Consider the following 21,267-nt stretch of genomic DNA (forward strand, 5'->3'; position numbering starts at 1 on the left):
AATCATTAATATGCGGGTTATGCCATTGTGTAAATAGGTAGCAAAGGTTGTCAAGAAGAACAATGAATTATACAGGAAGGGGTAGAAAAGACCACTGAAATAAAAAAAAACACTATTTACATGTTTTATTAATATGTTTAAACTCACTGTAGTTGAGATTGGTAAATATGTCCAACAATCACCCGTCAGGAATTTGCTCATTTATTTCTGCTTCTCATCAAAAACGGATAACTATCTGTTTGTGGCACTTTTGCGTCGGCCTACTTGAACTTACGGTATCAGGGACCAGTACGCATTGTTTACACTGCGAAAAAGCTAAAGATGGTGTGTGTTATATAATAATAGTTTTACATGGCTTAGTAAATATTACAGTGAAATCAAACTGAACTGTGTACGAAAACGAATATTGTTATTATTTGCTACACATTGCGGAACAAATTTGTCATATTGACACATTGTTCTCAGGCACGTGGGATAACTGTTTATGTCTCCACAACGCAGAAAAAATGGTTGTAATTATATTTAGTATACGATTACAGTTCGAAGGTCCGATCAATCAACACTAATGGTCAGCTTATTAAGTTCTTCCACGCACTCGGAACAGTGTGACACAATCACATTTTAAATCGTTTCAAAACCTATAAACACTGTATTCACGAACAAATAACCCACTAGTGGTACATGCTACAGTGAGCTACCTCACAATAAGTGACAGTTATTAAAAATGTTTTGAGAAGAGATGTGACTCTCTCACTCGACAGCTACGCAATAATGCTTACGAGATTATGGGGAGTCTACTTCGTATATGTTTAATCTGTTACGTTCGAACTTTTGAATCTATCTTCACTGGGTCGTCGCAACCCAACACACAATGCATATAAATCTACCACAATGAAGATATAATACAATTCACAAATCAATATTATCTTTTAAATCAATGTAGCAGTGTCATGTATTATATAATGTTAGAATGGATATATATACATTTCCAGTATCAGTGACGCCGACACACTCTTGCAAACGATTGCATAAGATATGTAAATTTAATATACAAGAAACATATACAAATTCCATAATTTCCTGATTGACATCTCTAGCTTCGACTAGTTCGTACACTTTTAGATGAGCACACAAGTCTGGAGACGACGCAACCTCCTCCGCCGTCTGCTCCACGCAAAACAGCCAGTAGATTGGTTGAAACATTCATGAGACACACATGCTCCAAATTGTGCCCATTTTTGCTGAAAATCCAAGATGGCGGCAAAACAATGTGACAGATCTTTTCCTTTTCATAATAAGCTTCAGCCATACATGCTATATACAAAATATCAAGTCTATCAGTTAGTATTTTATTTTTCCCTGGAGAAGCTTTGGTCTGACATATTTTATATGCTAAATATCAAGTTTACGGGGTAAATATTCATGAGAAAGAAATACACCAAATTACGGTCTGCCAAACCAGGTGACCGACCAAAACTATTTTATTTTATTTTCAGAAGCTTTAGCCATAAACATTTTATACAAAATATCTAGTTGATTGGTTGAAGCACTAATGGGAAATAAATGCCCAAAATTGTGGTCATTTTGCGAGAAAACCAAAATAGCGACCAAACCAACCAATCGAAATTGTTTCATTTTTCCCTTGAGAAGCTGCGGCCATACATACAAAATATTAAGTTGATCATTTGAAGCATTCATGAAAAACAAATGCCCAAACGTTTGGTAATTGTTACTGGAAAAGTATAGATGGTGTCGAAATAATCACATGACTAATTTAAACTCGTTTTCCCCTTCCTGAAGATTTTCAGTTGAGAGATGCAACATGACATATTTCAAAGAAATGGCATAACTAAGACAACAGTAAAAAAAAACTACTTGTTTGGGAGAATCAAATATGTCGAACAAAAATGTTCATACGTCAATAGCCGAAAGTGAAGTGAGCTCTTTAGGAAGAATTGAAGTCTTGGTTTGGAAGAAATCTTTATACCCTAAAAGTTTGAAAACGCTGCACTTTTGGCCAATGGGTGGCGCCATTTTGTTTGTTTGTGTCACAAATTATGGAAGCGAGAATGCTTAATCATTAAAAAGCATCTTCAGAACACGTCCGTAGCCTAGATTTTGCTTAGAGGGATATTTTTACTTTTGCTGTCTGAAATGGCATTTCCTGCGTTTTTTTAGAAGATTTCAAAGGAAAAATCAGAGACACTCACATAACTGCTTCAGACAATATTTTATTAGATGAAAACGAAAGGTTGAGTATATCCGTTATGAAATGGCCTCCAGATTTTAATTACTCCGCCTTTAGAAAAATATTGTGCATTAAAAAACGGACCTTCGAGCGCGCTTCTGAACTCCCCAAAGCCCCCTAACTACGGGCATGCAGAATGTTGTTCAATGATAAGGCAATCGGTTTTTGTCAACGGACTGAAAATACTTCAACTTTGAATAGTGTTTTGAGTCATAAACTGTAACAATATATGCAATACACATTTATTTCCAACTTTTTCCTCGTCAGGCTTAATAGTATTTCTGATTTGGCACGTAACTACTGGCTAACTACCAAAACACTTGTTCGCCGTCATCGTCAGTTTGATATTGCACCATGTATGCTGATATTAATTAGCATAAATATGATAACGAATAAATAGGCTATAAATAAGCATATTAGAAAGATAATTTATCAAAGTGTTTAGAATGAAAACCACAAATGAACGCTAGAGGTGCTATTCTGTAGCTTTTGTTTGATACAACGTAAATGTTCAGCGACCATACGTCAGGCACATGTTTCCCAAGTACGTCTATTACAAATATGTTAGAGGTGAATCGGTTGCAGCGTCGGCATTTTTAGGTGATGACCTCATCTTAACGGGAACACATAAAGTTAGGCAGCCCCATTTCAAGAATGTAATGTTACAAGTCGCCCTGCGAAAGCAGTTCATATTTCCGATACCTCTTATAGAAAAAAATTATGAAGCACTGACATATCTATCTATTAATTTAAAAAGAATGGAATTTTTTATAAGTACTAACAATAGAAATATACATGCGAAAAGGTACAATTACACACGAATATATGTGTGTGACGTAAGAATCACCAACATTTGTTGCATATATATATATATATATACAGAATGAATAAAGGTCACATGTTGTCTTTCCATATTACCTGCAATTTTTGTCATATTTTTTTTTTAAATCCACGATTCACTGAGACGAATTGAAATGACACGAACAATAGAATTGTACAAAGTAACGTTAAACTGTAAGTATGAACGTGCATTCTGAAGCAGAAGCTCTGGGAATTGTTTTGAAAATTGTGACGTTACATCACCTATTTTTTTATATGATCGACATGATTTCTTCATTGGTCGATTAAAGTCTGGTATTACTCATCTCACTACCATAATTAATTCAATCGTGCTTAGAGTTAATTGATAGTTGAGTATCTCAGCATTCTTACATTAGTTCGCCACATTGAAGGCGCTGGTCGCTTGTTTGTCTTTTATCTGTATTGTGTGAACAGTGTCATTCCATGTTAAATTTTACAACCTGCTAATTTCCATAGAACCAACCTTGTAAAATAAATTAGGGTTTTCAAAGGTAATTAGTATATAATACGGTGACCCCTGTGGTACTATAATCCACACAGCTTCGCTTCAGATGAATGTATCAAGGGTCACTCAGAAGGCAATATAGATATTCAGTTAGCCATGCTCTTTCAAGGACAGTTATCTATATCATTTGAATTCGGAGCTCGTTGTCTTTTTCGGTTAGGGGAGACAATCGAAGAAATGTGTGATCTGTATTTTTTACATAATGCTTCGGAACTATTTACAAATAATTTCACGAAGCGTTTGTGGCATAGAGCAGAATTATTCTGACAGTATATGTCACTGAGCAAGAATAAGCATAAACAAATTTTAACAAAATTTTCAATTCAGCAGCTCGAGAAAGGATAATAATAGAACGTTTAACCATTCAGAAACGACGAACCACAAATAATTAACTCACCCATACGCTTGCATGTCATGGCAGATGGCTGCATTTTATCAATAGTTATAATGTCGAGTACGTCAGCATATTCGTACCATTTCATTCATTCACACACACACAAGATGGAGTTGAAAATTGAAACTTATATGTACCGAGTGCTGGGGGTTCATCGCATAACACGTCGTTAATAATTTGTTGACGACCTATGAATTTAACAGGCTAGATGACCGGTAATAAAAGAAGAGCATTACAGACAACGAGTGTCAGTCACACTTCAGAGCGAAACAAGTAAGTAAAACAAATTTAGTTAACGATCTCTTTAGAAATTCACCATGCAGCCATATTTCAGTAAATACACATTTTAAAATTATATATCATCTACACATGTTAATTTGAGCTTTGATTATATTAATCACATTATTGGTTAAAAAGGATTCCGATGATTCATCTTGAAATCAATTTAGAAAAAGCTGCAGTAATTCGACACCAGTTGATTTGATTTCTATTTTAAATCATGATTGTGCCTTTTACACCTTTTCGGCTCCTTGGATGTGTAATTATTTTAGTTGCCAGTGTCATTTATTAATCGGAGCTTCCCAGATAGCTACGAAATACAGAGCGTTTCCCTGTGCATATTATATGTACGGGACATTCCGGCCGTACACTCCTATCTAGTAGATGTGGACGCCTGCTGAACGAACAAGGCCAAAAGCTGTTTCCTTGTGAGGCATTGCGTGTTGTTCAGTAGGGCGAATTCACACCCAAGGTTGTACATATCAATGTGTATATTTCATTTCTGCGCTGATACATTCTTCGTGCCATGTACATCCGTTTCAAAATTAAACAATTGGCCAATTACTAGACACGTAGTTATATTGATGTAACTATTACATATCACTGGGTGTCACACTATTACTTAGTTTTGATTGTATTAGCGCCATAATTTGTCTGATTTTCGATATTCGCATGAGTTGTTGTACATATTTTATTTGTCTCCGTAAGGGTTCACAGCTGTCATTACCACCATGAACGTCATCTTTGTAATTCTGATCTTTGCCATGGGGCACACATCTGTTAATGGGGACGATCTGGTTGAGGTGAGTAAGATGGTCTTTAATTGAAACTGAATGCAATCTATGAGCATTACATATTGATATCAATGACCTGTTTATATATACATCGGAAAACAATGTTAGATTAAACTGCACGTGTTTCAAATCAACCAGAGCAATGTGTGTAGAGAATTCTAATGCAACCCCGGAAGTGATCATCCTGAACACATATTACGCTATGTGTTCTATCTTCTATATTTCCAGGCAAACGAAGCGGGAGACGGTGAGTTTATTCTGATTCATTCACCAATACATGTACACATCGTGAATTACTCGTATACGTCATAGGATATGACCAACTACGAAGATTTTTTATTATAACTTCGTAACAAATGTAAATTTGAAAAAACTGTTTGTAGTTGGTAGTATTGAATATAGTGATTGGAAATCGTTCTACAGATGTGTTGCGCATTCGTAAGGCAGTAAATACGTTTTGGTTATTACTGTTTTCACCTACAGAAGCATGTGATGCAACAACCAATGATTGTTTTAAATTCTTCCATTCAACACGTGAGGAATGGAGTGTAGCTAGAGATATATGTGCCGAGGACGGAGGGCAACTACTCAACATTGATTCAGCATCCCTACACAAGAAGATCAGACAATACATCAACTCACATCCAAATATAGAGAATCCCGGTGGCAATGGTTACTGGACTGGTACGAATGACATAGAGGAGGAGGGCGTATTTCAGCTGATCGACGGTACTCCTTTAACCTATGCCGATGGGTGGCATTCTGAGAAACGTGGAAGGAGGATAATAACACAACCAAGCAATACGGTTAAACAGGATATCAATGGACAGGATTGTGTCCAGCTATGGTAAGCTTTCATCACGTACAATTCGCGCTGTATAATTGATAACATCGTAGCAATGTAATAATAGATGGAATGATATACATTCTCATTTCGGTGTCATAGTACTTCCGGAGTAGAATCATTCATTACACATTTTGCATTTATAACATGCTTATTTCAAACACAGTATAGACAGGTGTTACTTCAGACCCCATATCATAAAACATAGTATATAATGTTGAACGTCACCGATATATGTTTATGTTTGTTGCGGCAGCTACTTCCGTAACTTTGATCAGCATCTGAGGTCATCTTTACGTTATCTATCATTGTACGCGCACAGTCGCGCGCGTTTCCTTTTTGTCGATTTTGTCCAGATTCCCAGAGAATTACAATTTGATTTGTTTTATAAACTTGTGATTCGTTGGACAATAATTTCACAAATTATCAAGAGGACGATATATTCCGTTTGTTATCGTATTCCGTAAGCTTAAAAAAAATCTTGAATATCCTGTAATAAAAAAAATGTTCGTTAATTTCTACAATCATTACCATACGGCACTCTTAATAATACAAACGTTATTACTGCGATAAATATATTCTTTTTCAATTTGCGTGCAATCACAATTGTATTTGATGTTATATTTATCATCCAGGAACCGTCCGGCCAAAAACTCAGTATGGAATTTCGACGATGACTATTGTTGGAAGCTTAAATCCTTCATTTGTGAATATACTGGTAAGTTTATGCTCTGAAAAAAATATTGATGCAACATAATATTGTTTCCGTTATTCAACATTTTCTCACGTTGTTGTATATGTGATTTGAAAGTCATTTGTTGTGAATATAATCGATAGTTAAACTAATAATATCGATATTGGCCTATGATTTCTAGTTTCAATTTCAGTTATCGTAAATGAAACATTATGTATCTTTATTCTTTCACACGTAACAAGCCGTATCACCGACAACGGAACAACGTAAGTATTATAACATATCGACTAATTAAACAGTGTGTGTGATGCAGTTACATGCAGTTGCATGTGTTACCTATGACAAATATTCCATGTGCGCAGGTTCAGTGAACTTGTATATATGTTTTGAGATTTTTCTATCGATTTATATATATTTCGATTCATTGATTGACTTAGAAGACAATTTAGCTGGGGTTATTTCAAGGACAACTTGAAAAAATGTGTATTTATCCTCAAAATAGAATATCTTTTTTTTTTCGAATGAAGTATATTTACGTGTTCATTTCACAAATTGTACCAGTAGTTATGACTACTTTTTAATTACGTCCTTCATATGTATTTTGGTTAGAGGGAGTTGTTGCTGTGAACGTCCGTAATTTACATAATCATATTATTTAAATATTACATAATTCTTTTGTATGCTTTTTCATTGTTTTTCAGTTATTACGTCTGCGGCGCCACAGGAAGCTGTCCTACCTGAAAGTGTACCAGGTACATTTCTCTTTTTGTCTTTCCTGGACACACTAATTGATTTCAATGTTTTCACAATATTTGGCAGCAGAGTATTACCATGAGATATTTTAATGAACCCTTTAAATTTCTGGATTTAGACAGGCAAAGGATATACCGGGCTTTCTACATAGATCTGAATTGGCAGGACGCAAAAGATGCGTGCGTGGAGGACGGTGGGGAGTTGGCATCGCTACCAGACATTAGTGCTCATCAGAAAGTGATGGAGGAAATTGTCAGTGCTGGAGATCACACGGAGGAACGTATGTAATTGGATAATTTCCCAATTGGATCTCATTTTATACTGAAACTGCTTTTCAGATTTGCTAATTTTCTGAAGTAACGAGGTCTGAACTCACTAACACCCTGATATGTACCGCACGTCATACGTGTTTGCAAACTTCATTCTAGAAATGAATTACACATCCACAATGCATATGACTGCTATGATGTTATTGATATTAATAGCATATGTTATAAGGAATTGTAATTCGTACTAATGTTCATCTGTGACACATGCATTGCAGATGCATTCTGGGTTGGAGTGCGACGACTCGCTGAAGAGAACGGATACAGGAGTCTGAATGTTACTGAGCAAACATATACAAATTGGGCTGCCCATAATCCTGTTGACAGCAGTGACCGTCTCTGTGTAGCGGTCTAGTATGTATTGCATTTTTTTTCAAACTAAATAACGCAGTGTATTATTGGTTCGATAATTATACAAAGGCACTTAATCTTATATGTATATATAAGTATATATTTTGTGCTGTTTTTTTTTTATCCGACAGCACATCCCGACTGTCACTTTTTGGAAGGTGGTTCAATAACAGATGTACTTTGGAAGGACCTTATGTTTGCGAATACGGTGATTCCATATTTTTTGTCGCAGTATAACATTGTGAAATTTAATTCAATTTTGTGATTGTATCATATTCCATAGATGCATATTGTCAATTGAATGAATTGAAGTTCAACAAAGCAAATTTTGGGCGTGTCAATTTTTATTATCCATAAACACATTTCTGTTTTGTTTTGTTTTGTTTTTTAATTCAGAGGGTATACCAACAGTGATTCCACCTGTAACGACTGAGCCAGGTAAATTATTATTTTCTTCACTACGCAGACCATTTTTTTGCCGGGAGTGGTTTATCTCTCCGTCAGCTGGAAGGACCGATTGTTGTGATTGTTCAGAAGGGTTTACTTTTTTGACGACCGGATAATTCTCTATTTTGAATAATACCTGGATATGTACAGTTATGAACATGTTATGAAATGTTGTAAATTCTTAAGATGGATAGCCTTTGACATACGGACTAGTCAGATATATTAGGAGAGGTCGGCATTTGTTAGTCATTGAGATTTCACCATTCAGATAAGTGAAAATAGTTTCGAAACACATTTGATGACGAGTTGCTCCTATTTAAAGGGCGGTGGTCGTTACATCGCGTTCTGTTTGATATACGACTACGACTCATAGCGAAGGACACAGCGCTACACAAATACAATGTTTATTTGCTTTAAATTCGAAGATGCTCTGCGCGACGACCGCCGCTCTTTAATAATAACTATATAATTGGTAAGTGTTGCCCTGATTTTCAAATTAATTTCACACAGTATTATAATATTAACTACCAATTATAGTATATTTTTTAAATTTATTCACAGAGGAAGAAGTGAAATCGACATACTGGGCACACTGGGGTAGCTACGATTGGGATACAACAATATCTAAATGTGCGGAACACGGAGGATACAGTGTATCCATTCCAAATGCAGAGGCCCAGCGAGACCTAGAAATTAAAATTCTGACTGACACGGAACATGTTCGAACTGGTAGGTATCTTCGACGACTCAACGATCGCTGCTCAGTGTTGTTGCAGTAAATGATTTGCATTATTCTAAGAATCATGGGTAAAAGAACGATACCGTGGGAACGAGGTTATTAGAACCTGGTGTAACTCGTATCAACCGGGTCTACGAATAATATTTGATAATCGTATAACGTCAGAACATATAATTAGCATTTGGTGAGGTTTGCGTTTACGCAAATAATATGATATTATTCAGTTTAAAAGTCAATGAAGCATTTGGTTTGACATCGGTGAGATTCTGCGTTGTGTTTTGACGACACCATCGTTGTTTTTTTGCGTTTAATTAAAGGTTTTCCGTTAATTGAGAGGATCGGAGTGCGGAATAATATTGTTACACTAAACCGAGATTGAATATCGAAACGTTGCAACTGTTGCTTATGAAAATTCAATAGTAGACCTATACTAAATAAATTAGGCATACAGTTAATTCTGTATCTTTTTTTAAAATAAATTGACTTATAATGTAATTGAAGGAAGTTGTACTATAGGAATAAAATGTCAGTATTATAAGCTATAGTAATCAATAAGTCAACTCATTCCTTCTATCACATGATAGATGCGCGGGTAACTAATTTTCACAAACTATCCATACATTTACCACGTGGTCATCAACATTGTATATGTGCGCCTATTATTAAGACATCCAAGCACACTAGTGAGATTCGAAGTATAGCAAATCTGTTTTACGACTGCATGTCAGAAAATCATGACAATGAAACTGTTTGGTATTATGTTGTCATGAAAACATCCCGGGAAATAAATTCAGGAAAATCGAACCCGGATAAATACAAATATTTCAAAAACGAGGATTTATTTGATTTATGACTTAATTGTAATGGATCACCAAAAACCACTGTAAAGTTTTGCGTACGTCTGAGTCAAGATTACGCACTGTACACATCTACAATAGGAGTAAACACATTTAATTCATTAACTAATTTCTATTGTTTCAAAGTTGGATATTTCACTGGAATTCATCGAATGCTGGATAGAACATGGGCAAATGCAGATGGGTCTCCGCTGACGTATACTAACTGGGACGATGGCTATCCTGATAGCGAAGACGATGACTGCGTTTGGATATTGTAAATAGCATATTTTATAAATTTTAAGTTTTGTATAATCGCTTCAGATTATCACGCGCAATGATTCGATATTGCCATATACTGGGTGAGATTGCCTCGTGGTTATGTATAGTAAATGTGGTATATATTATAGAATGACGTCACTCCGTCAAACATACAAATATACTGGTCATAGAGATAGAAACACGAGGTACACATTCAGGATACTAGTATACTTCTCATTTCCAAGGTACACAGAAAATGCGATGATTCGATAGAATATACTCATTGTAAAATGATAGAGCTCGGAATTACTTTTGAGTTGATATTTCGCTACCATAGTATTGCTGTTCCAGCATTGAAATAAACATCAACTTATTCTACAACACATTTTGTGGATACACTGTAAAACACTTTGAAATAGCTACTTGCCATTTTTGCGAGTTTGACTCAACACATAAATAAACAAAATCTTAATTTAGCTAAAATGCCAACAATCTCATTGCGAGAATACACTTTATTCTAAATTAGCGACATCTTGAATTAGCGAAATTACAGGTTAGCTAAATTAGCAAAAATGACATGCTAGCTAAAAAGACGTATTTTACAGTGGGTAATTTATACATTTCGCAGCGTGGGTGGCATTGCAGCTGCTTGGCTTCCATCGTTTGGAAAATGGAGGAATCGACCTTGTAATGACAGATTGACAATTGCCTGTCAATATGACGTCGACGGTAAGACTACGTATTTGTCTTCACACTGTAATATGCCTGTCTATTAATTTTTGTCGATTTCTGTCTATACATTATCACCATGCGTCTCCGACATATGCCTACTTTATGTACGAATACGTTCTGGTTTTATTGACAAATAAGAACGAGACACCGTGGTGCCCGAAGAGAGATATTACAAGGCTTATTTAGAACCTAAAAGTTGGAATTCAGCTAGGTCATTTTGCATCGAAAATGGTGGAGACCTTGCCTCGGTCCCCGATGAAGCTGCATATGCACAGTTGGTACCGGTACTTCTTGAAGATGGCATTTACACGGTGTCTGGTAAGTGTCTTCATAACCTATAACCCTCGTATATGCATCTGTTTCTCGCACGGTTTCAGACTAGCCACCTTCTGATAACTGTATTTAGAAGATAAGTTGTACTTATGCCGAATGCACACAACATGTATTGAGACACTGACAGATGTTATGGAGTGTCTTCATTTCTGTACCCATGTATCCATTCCAGAAGTTGGATCTCAATATGCATGGTATATCTCAAATGTTTGGTTTAATAATAGCAACATCGGAATTTACATTAATATGTTTTTTTGTTACAAGACTTTTTCTGGATTGGGGTACGTCGAGGCGCTGGGGGCGTCTTCAAAGATTTGAACGGAGATGAACAGACATACCTAGTCTGGCCGTCGGTGGGGATATTCTCTGAGCCACAACATTACGAATGTACATCCGTTTGGTAAATAAGATTAATTTTATTTGCCTGATGCGTAGAACGATATGGATTTTGATGAACAACTTTAAATTCCTTCTGGTCACAGACTGAATACTCGATTTTAATTTTTAGACGTGTTTAAGGCCAATACAATGCCAAACTGTTTGAAGTTATAATTTGACAGCGGGCGAAATTTTATGTCGCCTGAGACAGATCTAGGGTAATTTTTCACTAATTCATAAATATATTGATGGTTTACTTTTTGATAACCGGAACACAAATTTAACCGACTGTTTATTAGCTCAAGGATAAATATTGCTGTAGACAAACGTTAAACTATGAGACATACATTGGTGGCATTACATCTCAAATTGATCAAGCAGATGAAAATGATCGGAAAAGGCGATATTAGAATCATGATTCAGAAGACACGTAGAATGAGTGTAGAGCGAGTTGTGTTTTTAGGCGCAGTGCATATTACTAACATCGTGAACACAACAGTGCATCCTGTGAAATCTCGCCAGTCCGCAGTGAGATATAATAAACAACCAGCCTGGTGTAGGATGCACAGACTGAAATCATTTTTTCGTTATTTTACAGGACGAAGAAAGGAGTTTATTGGCCTTACTACTGGAGAACTGTCTCTTGTTCATCTCGTCAGGCTTTTGTGTGCGAGTTTCTCGCTGAACCAGACGATGAGCAAGACTATAACGACGAGGGGCAGACGGGCAGGTACCGTGTCTACCATGATGCAACTGACTGGGAAACAGCCAGAGGGCGGTGTCACGAAAGAGGCGGCGATCTCGCATCCGTTCCTAGCGCAGATGACCAGGAAGATATCGCAAACAAAATCGGGCTATCGGATTGGACATATCGTATGTATATCATTGTTGCCATTGCCAAGAAGTTTTAGTATACAACTGTCCAATAATATATTTATTATTCACGTTTAGTTTCTACTTCTAATCATGAAACCCCAATGTATACGTATATTTGTCATTGGCTAGCATATATGAAAACACGCGTTTGACCAATCAAAACGTCGCTTATAGACAATTGAAATATGCTGGTTAAATATAGTCATATATTAACTATAAATACTTATTTCATTATAAAAACATTAACAATTTCAAAATCAATATAAAAACAATTCGCCAAACAGTGTTTCTACATTCATTATGTATCTATTATTATCAGGTGGATATTGGATTGGTATTAAGAGAGAAGCACCCGGGAGTGTATTCACAAACCTAGATGGAACGAGACTGACTTATAATAACTTTTCAAGTAATCCTTGGATCGGATATCCTTGCGCGTATATCAGGTAATTATTGCATGAAACAGCAATTGAATTAACGTCATGCTAATTTATCATTGGAGAGACTCTTTGATGCACTTTGATAACGTGCTTAGAGCCTGGATTGAAACAGAAACTTCCTGAATATATTTATGAGTTGGTTTCGCTACTGTGTTTTTAGCTAAAACTCCAAAACTCAATTATGAGGAAAAGTTTGGTAAACTTATTATTTTAGGAGCAATATTAGATATATAGATTGTATTTGCCACCATGTTGAAATAGCTTGTTTTCAGGGAATTTGGAATGAAACAAAATAACCCTGTTACTGATTGCGAATTGAATAATAGATTGAATTTATAATGTCAAATACAACAGTGTGATATAAACTACAATCATTTGTTTTAATCTATGTGATATTTCTACATGTCACAGAGGAAATGGATTTCCGTCATCTTTTTCTAAGTGGGAAGCCAGTTATTGTAATGTATGGCGTTATTATGTTTGTGAATTTGACCTTGAATAATCTACACTATGACGTCACGGTAAGCTCGTCAGTTTGATTTAATAGTGCATACTGCGTAGAAACTGAAATCCGTGATTGTTTACTATAAGCGTTCCATTATCTATCATGATATTAGCACTAGGTATAGGTCGGATCATAATTAGGTTTTGTTTTACCAAATCATTCAATTGCTCACATTGTTGATGTCTTATCAATTTAAGATTTTTGTTTTCAAAAGTATGGAGTACCAAACAACAAAGTCCATTTTTCACCTTAAATATCGTTTGTCAACATCTTCATGTGTTGGAAATATTTTGTCGGTTCACCGGGCAATATCGTATATTTGTGTAGCGTGAATTTAAGTTATAATATCTGAACCGTTGAATTTCTCTGTGGTGCAGTGGATAGGATGTCGCTTTGGATTCTTTCAAAAACATTTTATCTGTTTTGGCTGCAAAAATATCGAGTTATTTAATATCATATACAATATTTTGCATGTATTGCGTATGCATTTCGCATGATATGGAAGTATATATTGTAATCATTTTATTCGAAATGTTTTTATATAAAAATTTGCGTTTGATATAAATCCGACATTTATGAACACTCATTGGTATAATTATAGGTATGGAACTTACAGCTACCAAGGTATGAATGTAGTTGCATGTATTTGGCGACACCTCCCCTCTAACCTGAAAAGACCCCCTATCTCCATCTTGTTTCACCCCTGGTACGTTGTGCTATACTGTCGTATGTTGTATTGTGAATTTACACGTGTACTACACGGTGCTTATTACTCTGCCGATGCGTTTAACTGTTCTGTATATTGTTTACATTACAGCATGGTTACTAACTAAAGACGAGCTGTCCAATGGATACGTGGATATGATGTAATTATTCTACCCAACGTGTATTAATGATTAATAAATATTTTATTGATGCAATATACAATTGTGTTATTTTCATTCAAATTATAGATGTGTAAAAAATGTGATTGTTTCTCGGAAACATCACGCATGGCATCATGTTTGAATACTTCGTAACTAAGTACAGCTATAAAGAACATTCAGGTAATCGACAAATTTTGAATATATCCACGTTTTTGCTTCAAACGAACTTACAAACGTTCCGTCATGTGAATCACATTTGATGAAATGTACCTACCCGAATTACGTAATGTTGCGAATCTCAAACAATAAGATGAGCTATTGATTCATAACTAGAATGTCTAGCTAGGTACACATGTTCGGGAACTAGCAACCATAATACAATGTATTGTTGTTGTTTTTTTTAAATTTTAAATTAAATTGTTAACACTGTAACTTAAAATCTCGAACACAAGTGGAGCACACAAATTACCGGGAAAGTACAAAAATGAGTTTTTGGAGCACTCTGCATAACTTTTAATAAGTATTTTTATGATAATGTTGGTTGTGGTAAATTATGCTGATGCCTTGTTTATGTATAATATACTGTTTTGTTCACTTGGTTTTGCTTTTAATTAAGCCTACACACACGTGTATCATTTTCTGAAAACAAAAGTCCTTCTTTTCAAGAGATTCACACCAAGTACATTAGTGTGAAAACACATATTTAATGCGCACAAACTCTTGAAGTTATTTGAGCATGAAACTCTCATCAGCTGAAGAACGAAGTGTATAGATATTATATTGTGGCATAATTCCGAAATTATGACAATATTCAACACACGCATTCCAAATTCAGTTTAGAAAAAAATAATGCAGGGCTCTAAGCAGACATGGGCTTGGATTTATAACTTCATGTACATCAGTTTAATCATGTAGTCACAGTATTTGGAATTCATTCACATCGACTATCATCTTCTGTCTCTGTCTCTGTCTCTATCTCTGTATCGGGAGGCGGCCTATATGTGCACACAGCAAGAGCGTACGCGAGTGATGCGATGCCACACCCTATGGCACTAAGAACAACGATTTTGACTGCAAACATATGGTTATCATAGATCCAACAGGAGCCGGTTTTCCCGCACTGTTCCTGCCATACAAGACATGAACTGTCTATAACAGCACCGAAGACGATTGGTCCTGGGACGGATCCTGAAAATAAATGAAAAAAACAAAACTCAAGTACGTATTTGCATAAATGGGGAATAGAAAAAAATGTCTATAGGTATTGTTACTACAGTCAATTTAACTCGTGTCATATTTGAAATGACGCATTGCCCAAATATGCCTCCGATGCAAATGATCCCCGAGATCCCATGTAGTGCGAGATAGCGATGTAATTTAGTTTTGCTCTTTAAAAGATGTTGCATTACCTTCCGTCGTTGTATCTGTGTTTTTTTTAAATACTATATAGTTAGATAAGTCAATGAAAATATGGACGCGATGACGTCAAGAATGGAACACTGTTTGAAGGGCATAACATATCTCGTGGTTCTATCGTGTTGAACGAAACCTCGACGGCCAGTTACGTCTAAGGTTGTTGGAAATCAAAACCACCGAGTTTGGTGACATTCTCGGATACGACCTTCAATCTCTTACCCAATCACATGTCTCCACTATAAAACCAATTACAGACGATGACATTCAGCCTATCATCTAATCATACATGCAATTGTGTAACCAATCAAATATGACCGGATGTAAAAAGTAGCCAATCATAATGCATCTTAATTGACCAATTATAACAATGTAATTCATACTCTTCCCGCCCGAATTCTGAATGTATATACAGTAAGTCGATCATTGTCATGACTGTATCAGTGTTTCAATAAATTTGTCCAATTGTCAATAAGCTGTTGTCTTACTACACAAAGGTCTATTACATGCTATAGCCGTTATATTTTCACAGTAAGAGTGCCAACAATCTATGAAAGGTATATTTCGTGGAACTGTAAATCACGCAACAAATTCATGTACCTAAAAAAATTAAAGTGCATGAGCTAACTTACCTAAACATCGGTACAATATCGATGATATACCCAGCGCATGCGCCCTCTGCTGGTAGGGGACACACCTGAAATCACGCAGTGATGGCATGTCAATTATAGATAGCGCAATCAGAAATTGACAAAAGTATTTATCATTGTATACTATTGTGTTTATTGTATTCCGTTTAAGATAAATCACTATCAATAAATGCATATGCAATATTGAACAACAATGTATGAATGTTATATATGTTTTTCGCAATTATTGCGTTAAATTTAATTTTATTCATTTGTAACAATGTTAAAACACGGTACCTACCTCAGAGCTAATAACGACATTGGAGCATACAATGAAAATCCCAGGAAGAGGATTACGAAGAAGCCAAGTGCGAACGCAAGTAGCTGCCAGCAATATACGCTACACGTCCCTGAAACAGCTTGTGACGAACTTGAACCATCACCAGTATCGATACAAGTGCAGTTATAATACACCTAGACACATAAAACGAGCCGATTTGTTAGATTGTGTCCGTTTGAATGTTGTTGAAATGAAATTTGCATATGCACAATGCGGCACGTGTATATTACCTCTCCGTCGTCAGATGTGTCCATACAACCGGCATGACAAGAGTCGAAATATACCATATCATTCTCCCCGCATATTGGGTCGTACGTTTCTGTTCCGTGACAACCACAGTCAATGTTACAGGCGTTTTCAATATTGACTTCTGTCACTGGACTCGAGCTGGTGGGGACAGACATAGATGTTAAAAGTTTGGTAAGGCCAGACTTTTTTATTCCTTGTTTCTCGGGTTTTTATAAGGCAATTTTTTGAGGAAGGCGGAGACAAATTAAATTAATTCTTTTTCTTCATTAGATTTGTGTGATTCTCAAAGAATTGTAAGTGAAATCATTGATCGGAGAGAAGAAATGAAATCAAATGTTATTCCATGTATAACCTTGTTTCTCATCTGCGCGAGACTTCGGTACCTTGATCATGATACTCCCACGAAAATGCAACTTGGGTTTGTTATGCGGCGGGCGGAAAAAAATGAAGATAAAAATAAGTTTTTTTTTTAGCAATTTTTTGCACTTACAAGTCGGCGGGCGCGAGAAATTACGCTGTTCATTCGGCGGGTTCGCGAAACAAGTGATAATAACAGTCTGGCCTAATGTGTATGCAAAATCTCAGAAATCTAAATCTAAAAGAAATCTAGGCGGCGTTCAACTCGCTACACGCCATTTCACTGACGCCTTATCAGGGCGGCAGTAATAACTCGTTTGTAAACGCCATACACACGTCATGTGGCGCGCGTTTTTAGATGATGTAAAATCTTTCCGTTTCATTTATCGTTATAAATATTTATAAATTTCAAAATTCAAACCGAAACGGCTGATTGACTAACATTATAACGTTTTCGTTGTGCGCGGCGCTCGTTGATTGACTCATTCAATTGTAGTATAAAGATGAAGGAAATGGTTTCGTTGTGCAGTTGTATAATTGTTTGTCGTTGACGGCATTTTCTTTCAACCAATCAAATCTACGTCCAATAGCGTGCCACGTGCAATGAGATTTGTTACTGATGTCGCAGCTAGGCGTTTGACTGACGCATTGTAGCCTGTATATATAGTGGTACGCCGCCCAGACTTCGGGCTAGAAACAAATCATGAAGATATTCGTTGGTAACGAAGTGATCTTCTATTGAATTTGATATGTGCAAAGAATAACTACATCCCGGGGCATTTGATACATAGCTGGGTGGGGAGGTGCCCCTGAGTGCTCAAAGGTGTGACAATTTTTATACCTGGATAGTGGCAAAATCTATACCCATATTTATATCAAAGTACAATTTCTGTCATTTCTGTTTATTACAAATAAAACAGTTATTCCAAATAGAAGCCAACAGTTGCACTGTATATTAATTTATTAAAATATGTATTTTGACCATAGAAACACCTCTGTCACTTACATAAGGGCATATTAACACAATGTTCAGGTTATTTATAACAAATCGGAAAAATATTACCGATATTTATACCTATCTTGACCAGAAATAAGACTGATACTTATACCTAAAATCTAAAAAACGAGATTCATTTCAGGGGCACGTCCCCAGTAGGCAAGTTCTATGTATTGCCCCCCCCCCCCCGGAACTACATAGTAGCTTGACATGTACTTACTCCGATACGTTGTAGGACGCAGTGACACCGGCGATGCTCTGCTGGGGGCATTGCAGTAGAAAGACGGGCACCAGACAGATCGCAATCGCTGTGACCAAGAAACACTGTATTCCGATTCCTCTAACAGTTAGTCGGGCCTTCTTTACAAACCAACCACCAAATAAGGTTCCACCAGCAGCTCCGGGCAGTGCTGTCACAGCTGTAAATAATTTATTTAAGTTATTTGTTTCTACTGAAGCCATGTTTATTTTATAATGGTGATATATACATGCTTAGTAAGATGTCACCTGCGCATGCCTCTACCCATGAGCATTTGCGTTTTAACGTGTGTTGTTATCATCGCTTGAAACACAATTACCGCGCGTGCGCCGGTGACGTCCCTCTCGCTTTGAGTTCATCGTCTACTTTCAAAATATTAACATCATAATGAGATATACTAGGATAACTTACCAAGAACAAGGGCAGCTTCCGATGACGTCAGTCCAAATTGGTTCTCGATGAATTTGGTTATGAATGGTAGAAGGCCACCAACGACGAAAGCCATGGCACATTTAGAGATTGTAGTGAATACGTAGAATGGGTTCTTGAAAAGCATTTTCGTGGCTGGCCACAAGTCCTTCCATCCTCGTCCAAAATCTGCCCTCGTCTTCAGTAATTCGCTGTCTTCATTATAGTGGGCCTCGGAGCCACGTTCATGTTGAAAAGCGCGTGCCCCTGTTATTGGTAAAGGTGATGCAAGTGTGAAACGGAATCAATCCAGTCAAGTTGAAGGGTGACATGCGTTGAACGTGACGTGAAAAATAATGACACGGAGGCATCCATGTGAAATGAAACAACATAGTTGAACTTTTGACTTTTCGTGTTTGTTTGCTATTACTAACACGCTGGACCATGGTTGTTCGTATACACATCAGACAGTCGTTGTTTCAGTATGGAACATAGTTAAGAGTTGCTCAGGTAATAGTCGCAAGGCGAAGTATGTATATATACCGTTGATTCAAATACTAGTAGGTTAAATGCATTATTTCATCGAGAGAATTATGTCTTGTTTCGTCGCAGATCATAATGTTTTCCAATGACCCAGTGTGGAAAAAAACATGCATCAAACACATCGAAATCAAACTAGAAAAAAAAACATTTTATTTCCTACAAGAAATTCAAAGACAGCTAGTAGTATTCACTGCAAAATATCTCCAAAAATTAAACAGAAAATGAGCTCGCTGGGGGTAATTACCTGGTAGTTCCGGTGGGAATGCCGCCATTGGTGGCGCTATCAGCCATGCCAGCACCCAAGCAATGAGAAATCCGATCCACCAGGCGCCAACCCAACTTGGATCTGATGATGTTATGGTTACACTGTGGGGTAAAAACAATTAGCCCACGATATTACGCAACTTCAAAATTATTAGGAACTGCACAGCACAGTCTAGATGCAACCTTCTTCGGGATGAAAACAATTAGGTGAGATTTATTTCGCAAGGGCGCCCTCTTTATGAAAAGGATGTTGTAAGAGCTGAGATCATGCACTTATAACACGTTATATTCGTCTTCTCACCGGCGCCATCTATTTACAATCTGGTGTCGTGATAGCACGTATTGATAAACATCAAACTACATCGCAGTGTACCTACCTGTCCTGATATCCTACGTCTACGTAAATTGTGAGAAACACAGCACCGAGAAGAAATCCGGTAGTGGGACCAAATACTGAACAAGCACTCAATAACGCTGCAATGAAATAAATTAGTATGAAAAGTATAATCCTGCGTTTTAAACACCGCCACTGAACAATGATTTCTATTGAAGGAAATTGATTCTAAAAACACGCACATGCGTTTCCTTGTACCCGCATAGATATGACATCGAAATAAGTGACCTTCTGTGCGGACACAAGCGTGCGGGTGAAATAGTTACAGTATGCATGTCTCACCCATATACCAAGCTGACTTGGCGTGTGTGGTGTTCTCGTCAATGTACGCATAGCCGACAGTATAGATGGGAGAGGCGCCAATGCCGTATAATATCTGAGCAAATACAAACACGAAGAAATAATAGGACAATGTTTCTTGTTCTTTGGTACAATCGGTCGCATCTGTGCTGTTTCCGTCAAGGTGGCACAAACCGTCTCCTTCATGTCCGCTGTCGTATTCGTATAACCCCGTCGTGAATTGCGGTAATGCCCAGACAAGCGAACCGAGTCCCATGATAACAGCACCTGACCCTAGTATGAGGGGTTTGTTTCGCGTCGCTCCAAAGTATGAAACAAACACTATAAGAACACTCACGGTGACATCGTAACTACTGACTATCACACCCGTGGCTGTACTCGACAAATTGTACCGCGTCTCGATGGTAGATATATTAATGTACACAAATCCATTGATAGCTAGTCCCTGCACGAACATTAACACCCCCAGCGTCGCTGCCAACCAAGATGCGGTATTGAAATACTGCAACCACGTCGGTCGTATATGAAACCATCCACATAACGTGCCGTCAGCATTATCCGTGTCTGTTTCGACATCGTCTTTGTCCCCACATTTGTTTGAGATTTCTCCGTTCATTCCGTAATATTTTAGGTTGTTCGATTTAACAGTCAT

At 36.9% G+C, this 21,267-nt stretch overlaps 2 protein-coding genes across 2 annotated transcripts; one reads left to right on the plus strand and one right to left on the minus strand.

Moving 5' to 3' along the window:
* Positions 1-5,018: 5,018 nt before the first annotated feature.
* Positions 5,019-14,466, plus strand: LOC100367193 (C-type mannose receptor 2-like). Its single transcript, XM_078010405.1, has 16 exons — positions 5,019-5,090; positions 5,310-5,328; positions 5,565-5,928; positions 6,561-6,643; positions 7,321-7,371; positions 7,491-7,652; positions 8,446-8,487; positions 9,058-9,225; positions 10,219-10,348; positions 10,961-11,061; positions 11,203-11,382; positions 11,662-11,797; positions 12,374-12,648; positions 12,971-13,097; positions 14,198-14,220; positions 14,414-14,466. Exons 1-16 carry the CDS (start codon positions 5,019-5,021, stop codon positions 14,464-14,466), a joined length of 1,986 nt encoding a protein of 661 aa, XP_077866531.1.
* A 485-nt stretch (positions 14,467-14,951) lies between these two features.
* On the minus strand, positions 14,952-21,267 carry LOC100367344 (solute carrier organic anion transporter family member 4C1-like). Its single transcript, XM_002731012.3, has 9 exons — positions 20,598-21,267; positions 20,299-20,395; positions 19,902-20,023; positions 19,118-19,381; positions 18,668-18,866; positions 17,075-17,231; positions 16,806-16,978; positions 16,508-16,572; positions 14,952-15,650 (listed from the first exon to the last, which is right to left on the minus strand). The coding sequence occupies exons 1-9, from the start codon at positions 21,265-21,267 to the stop codon at positions 15,394-15,396; spliced, it is 2,004 nt and encodes a 667-aa protein (XP_002731058.1). The 3' UTR covers positions 14,952-15,393.

This window comes from Saccoglossus kowalevskii, chromosome 14 (assembly GCF_978046115.1).
Source record: "Saccoglossus kowalevskii chromosome 14, keSacKowa6.1, whole genome shotgun sequence".
Lineage (NCBI taxonomy): Eukaryota > Metazoa > Hemichordata > Enteropneusta > Harrimaniidae > Saccoglossus > Saccoglossus kowalevskii.

What these genes read in the sequence shown, in the direction of transcription:
- LOC100367193 (XM_078010405.1), top strand. Translation starts at nt 5,019, where the DNA reads ATGAACGTCATCTTTGTAATTCTGATCTTTGCCATGGGGCACACATCT. An exon ending in TGGCATTTACACGGTGTCTG is followed by an intron (nt 11,383 to 11,661) that starts GTAAGTGTCTTC and finishes TTTTGTTACAAG; the next exon opens with ACTTTTTCTGGATTGGGGTA. An exon ending in TACGAATGTACATCCGTTTG is followed by an intron (nt 11,798 to 12,373) that starts GTAAATAAGATT and finishes GTTATTTTACAG; the next exon opens with GACGAAGAAAGGAGTTTATT.
- LOC100367344 (XM_002731012.3), bottom strand. Translation starts at nt 21,267, where the DNA reads ATGACTGTTAAATCGAACAACCTAAAATATTACGGAATGAACGGAGAA. An exon ending in GCGTCCTACAACGTATCGGA is followed by an intron (nt 17,232 to 18,667) that starts GTAAGTACATGT and finishes TGTCCCCACCAG; the next exon opens with CTCGAGTCCAGTGACAGAAG. An exon ending in ACACATCTGACGACGGAGAG is followed by an intron (nt 16,979 to 17,074) that starts GTAATATACACG and finishes TTATGTGTCTAG; the next exon opens with GTGTATTATAACTGCACTTG.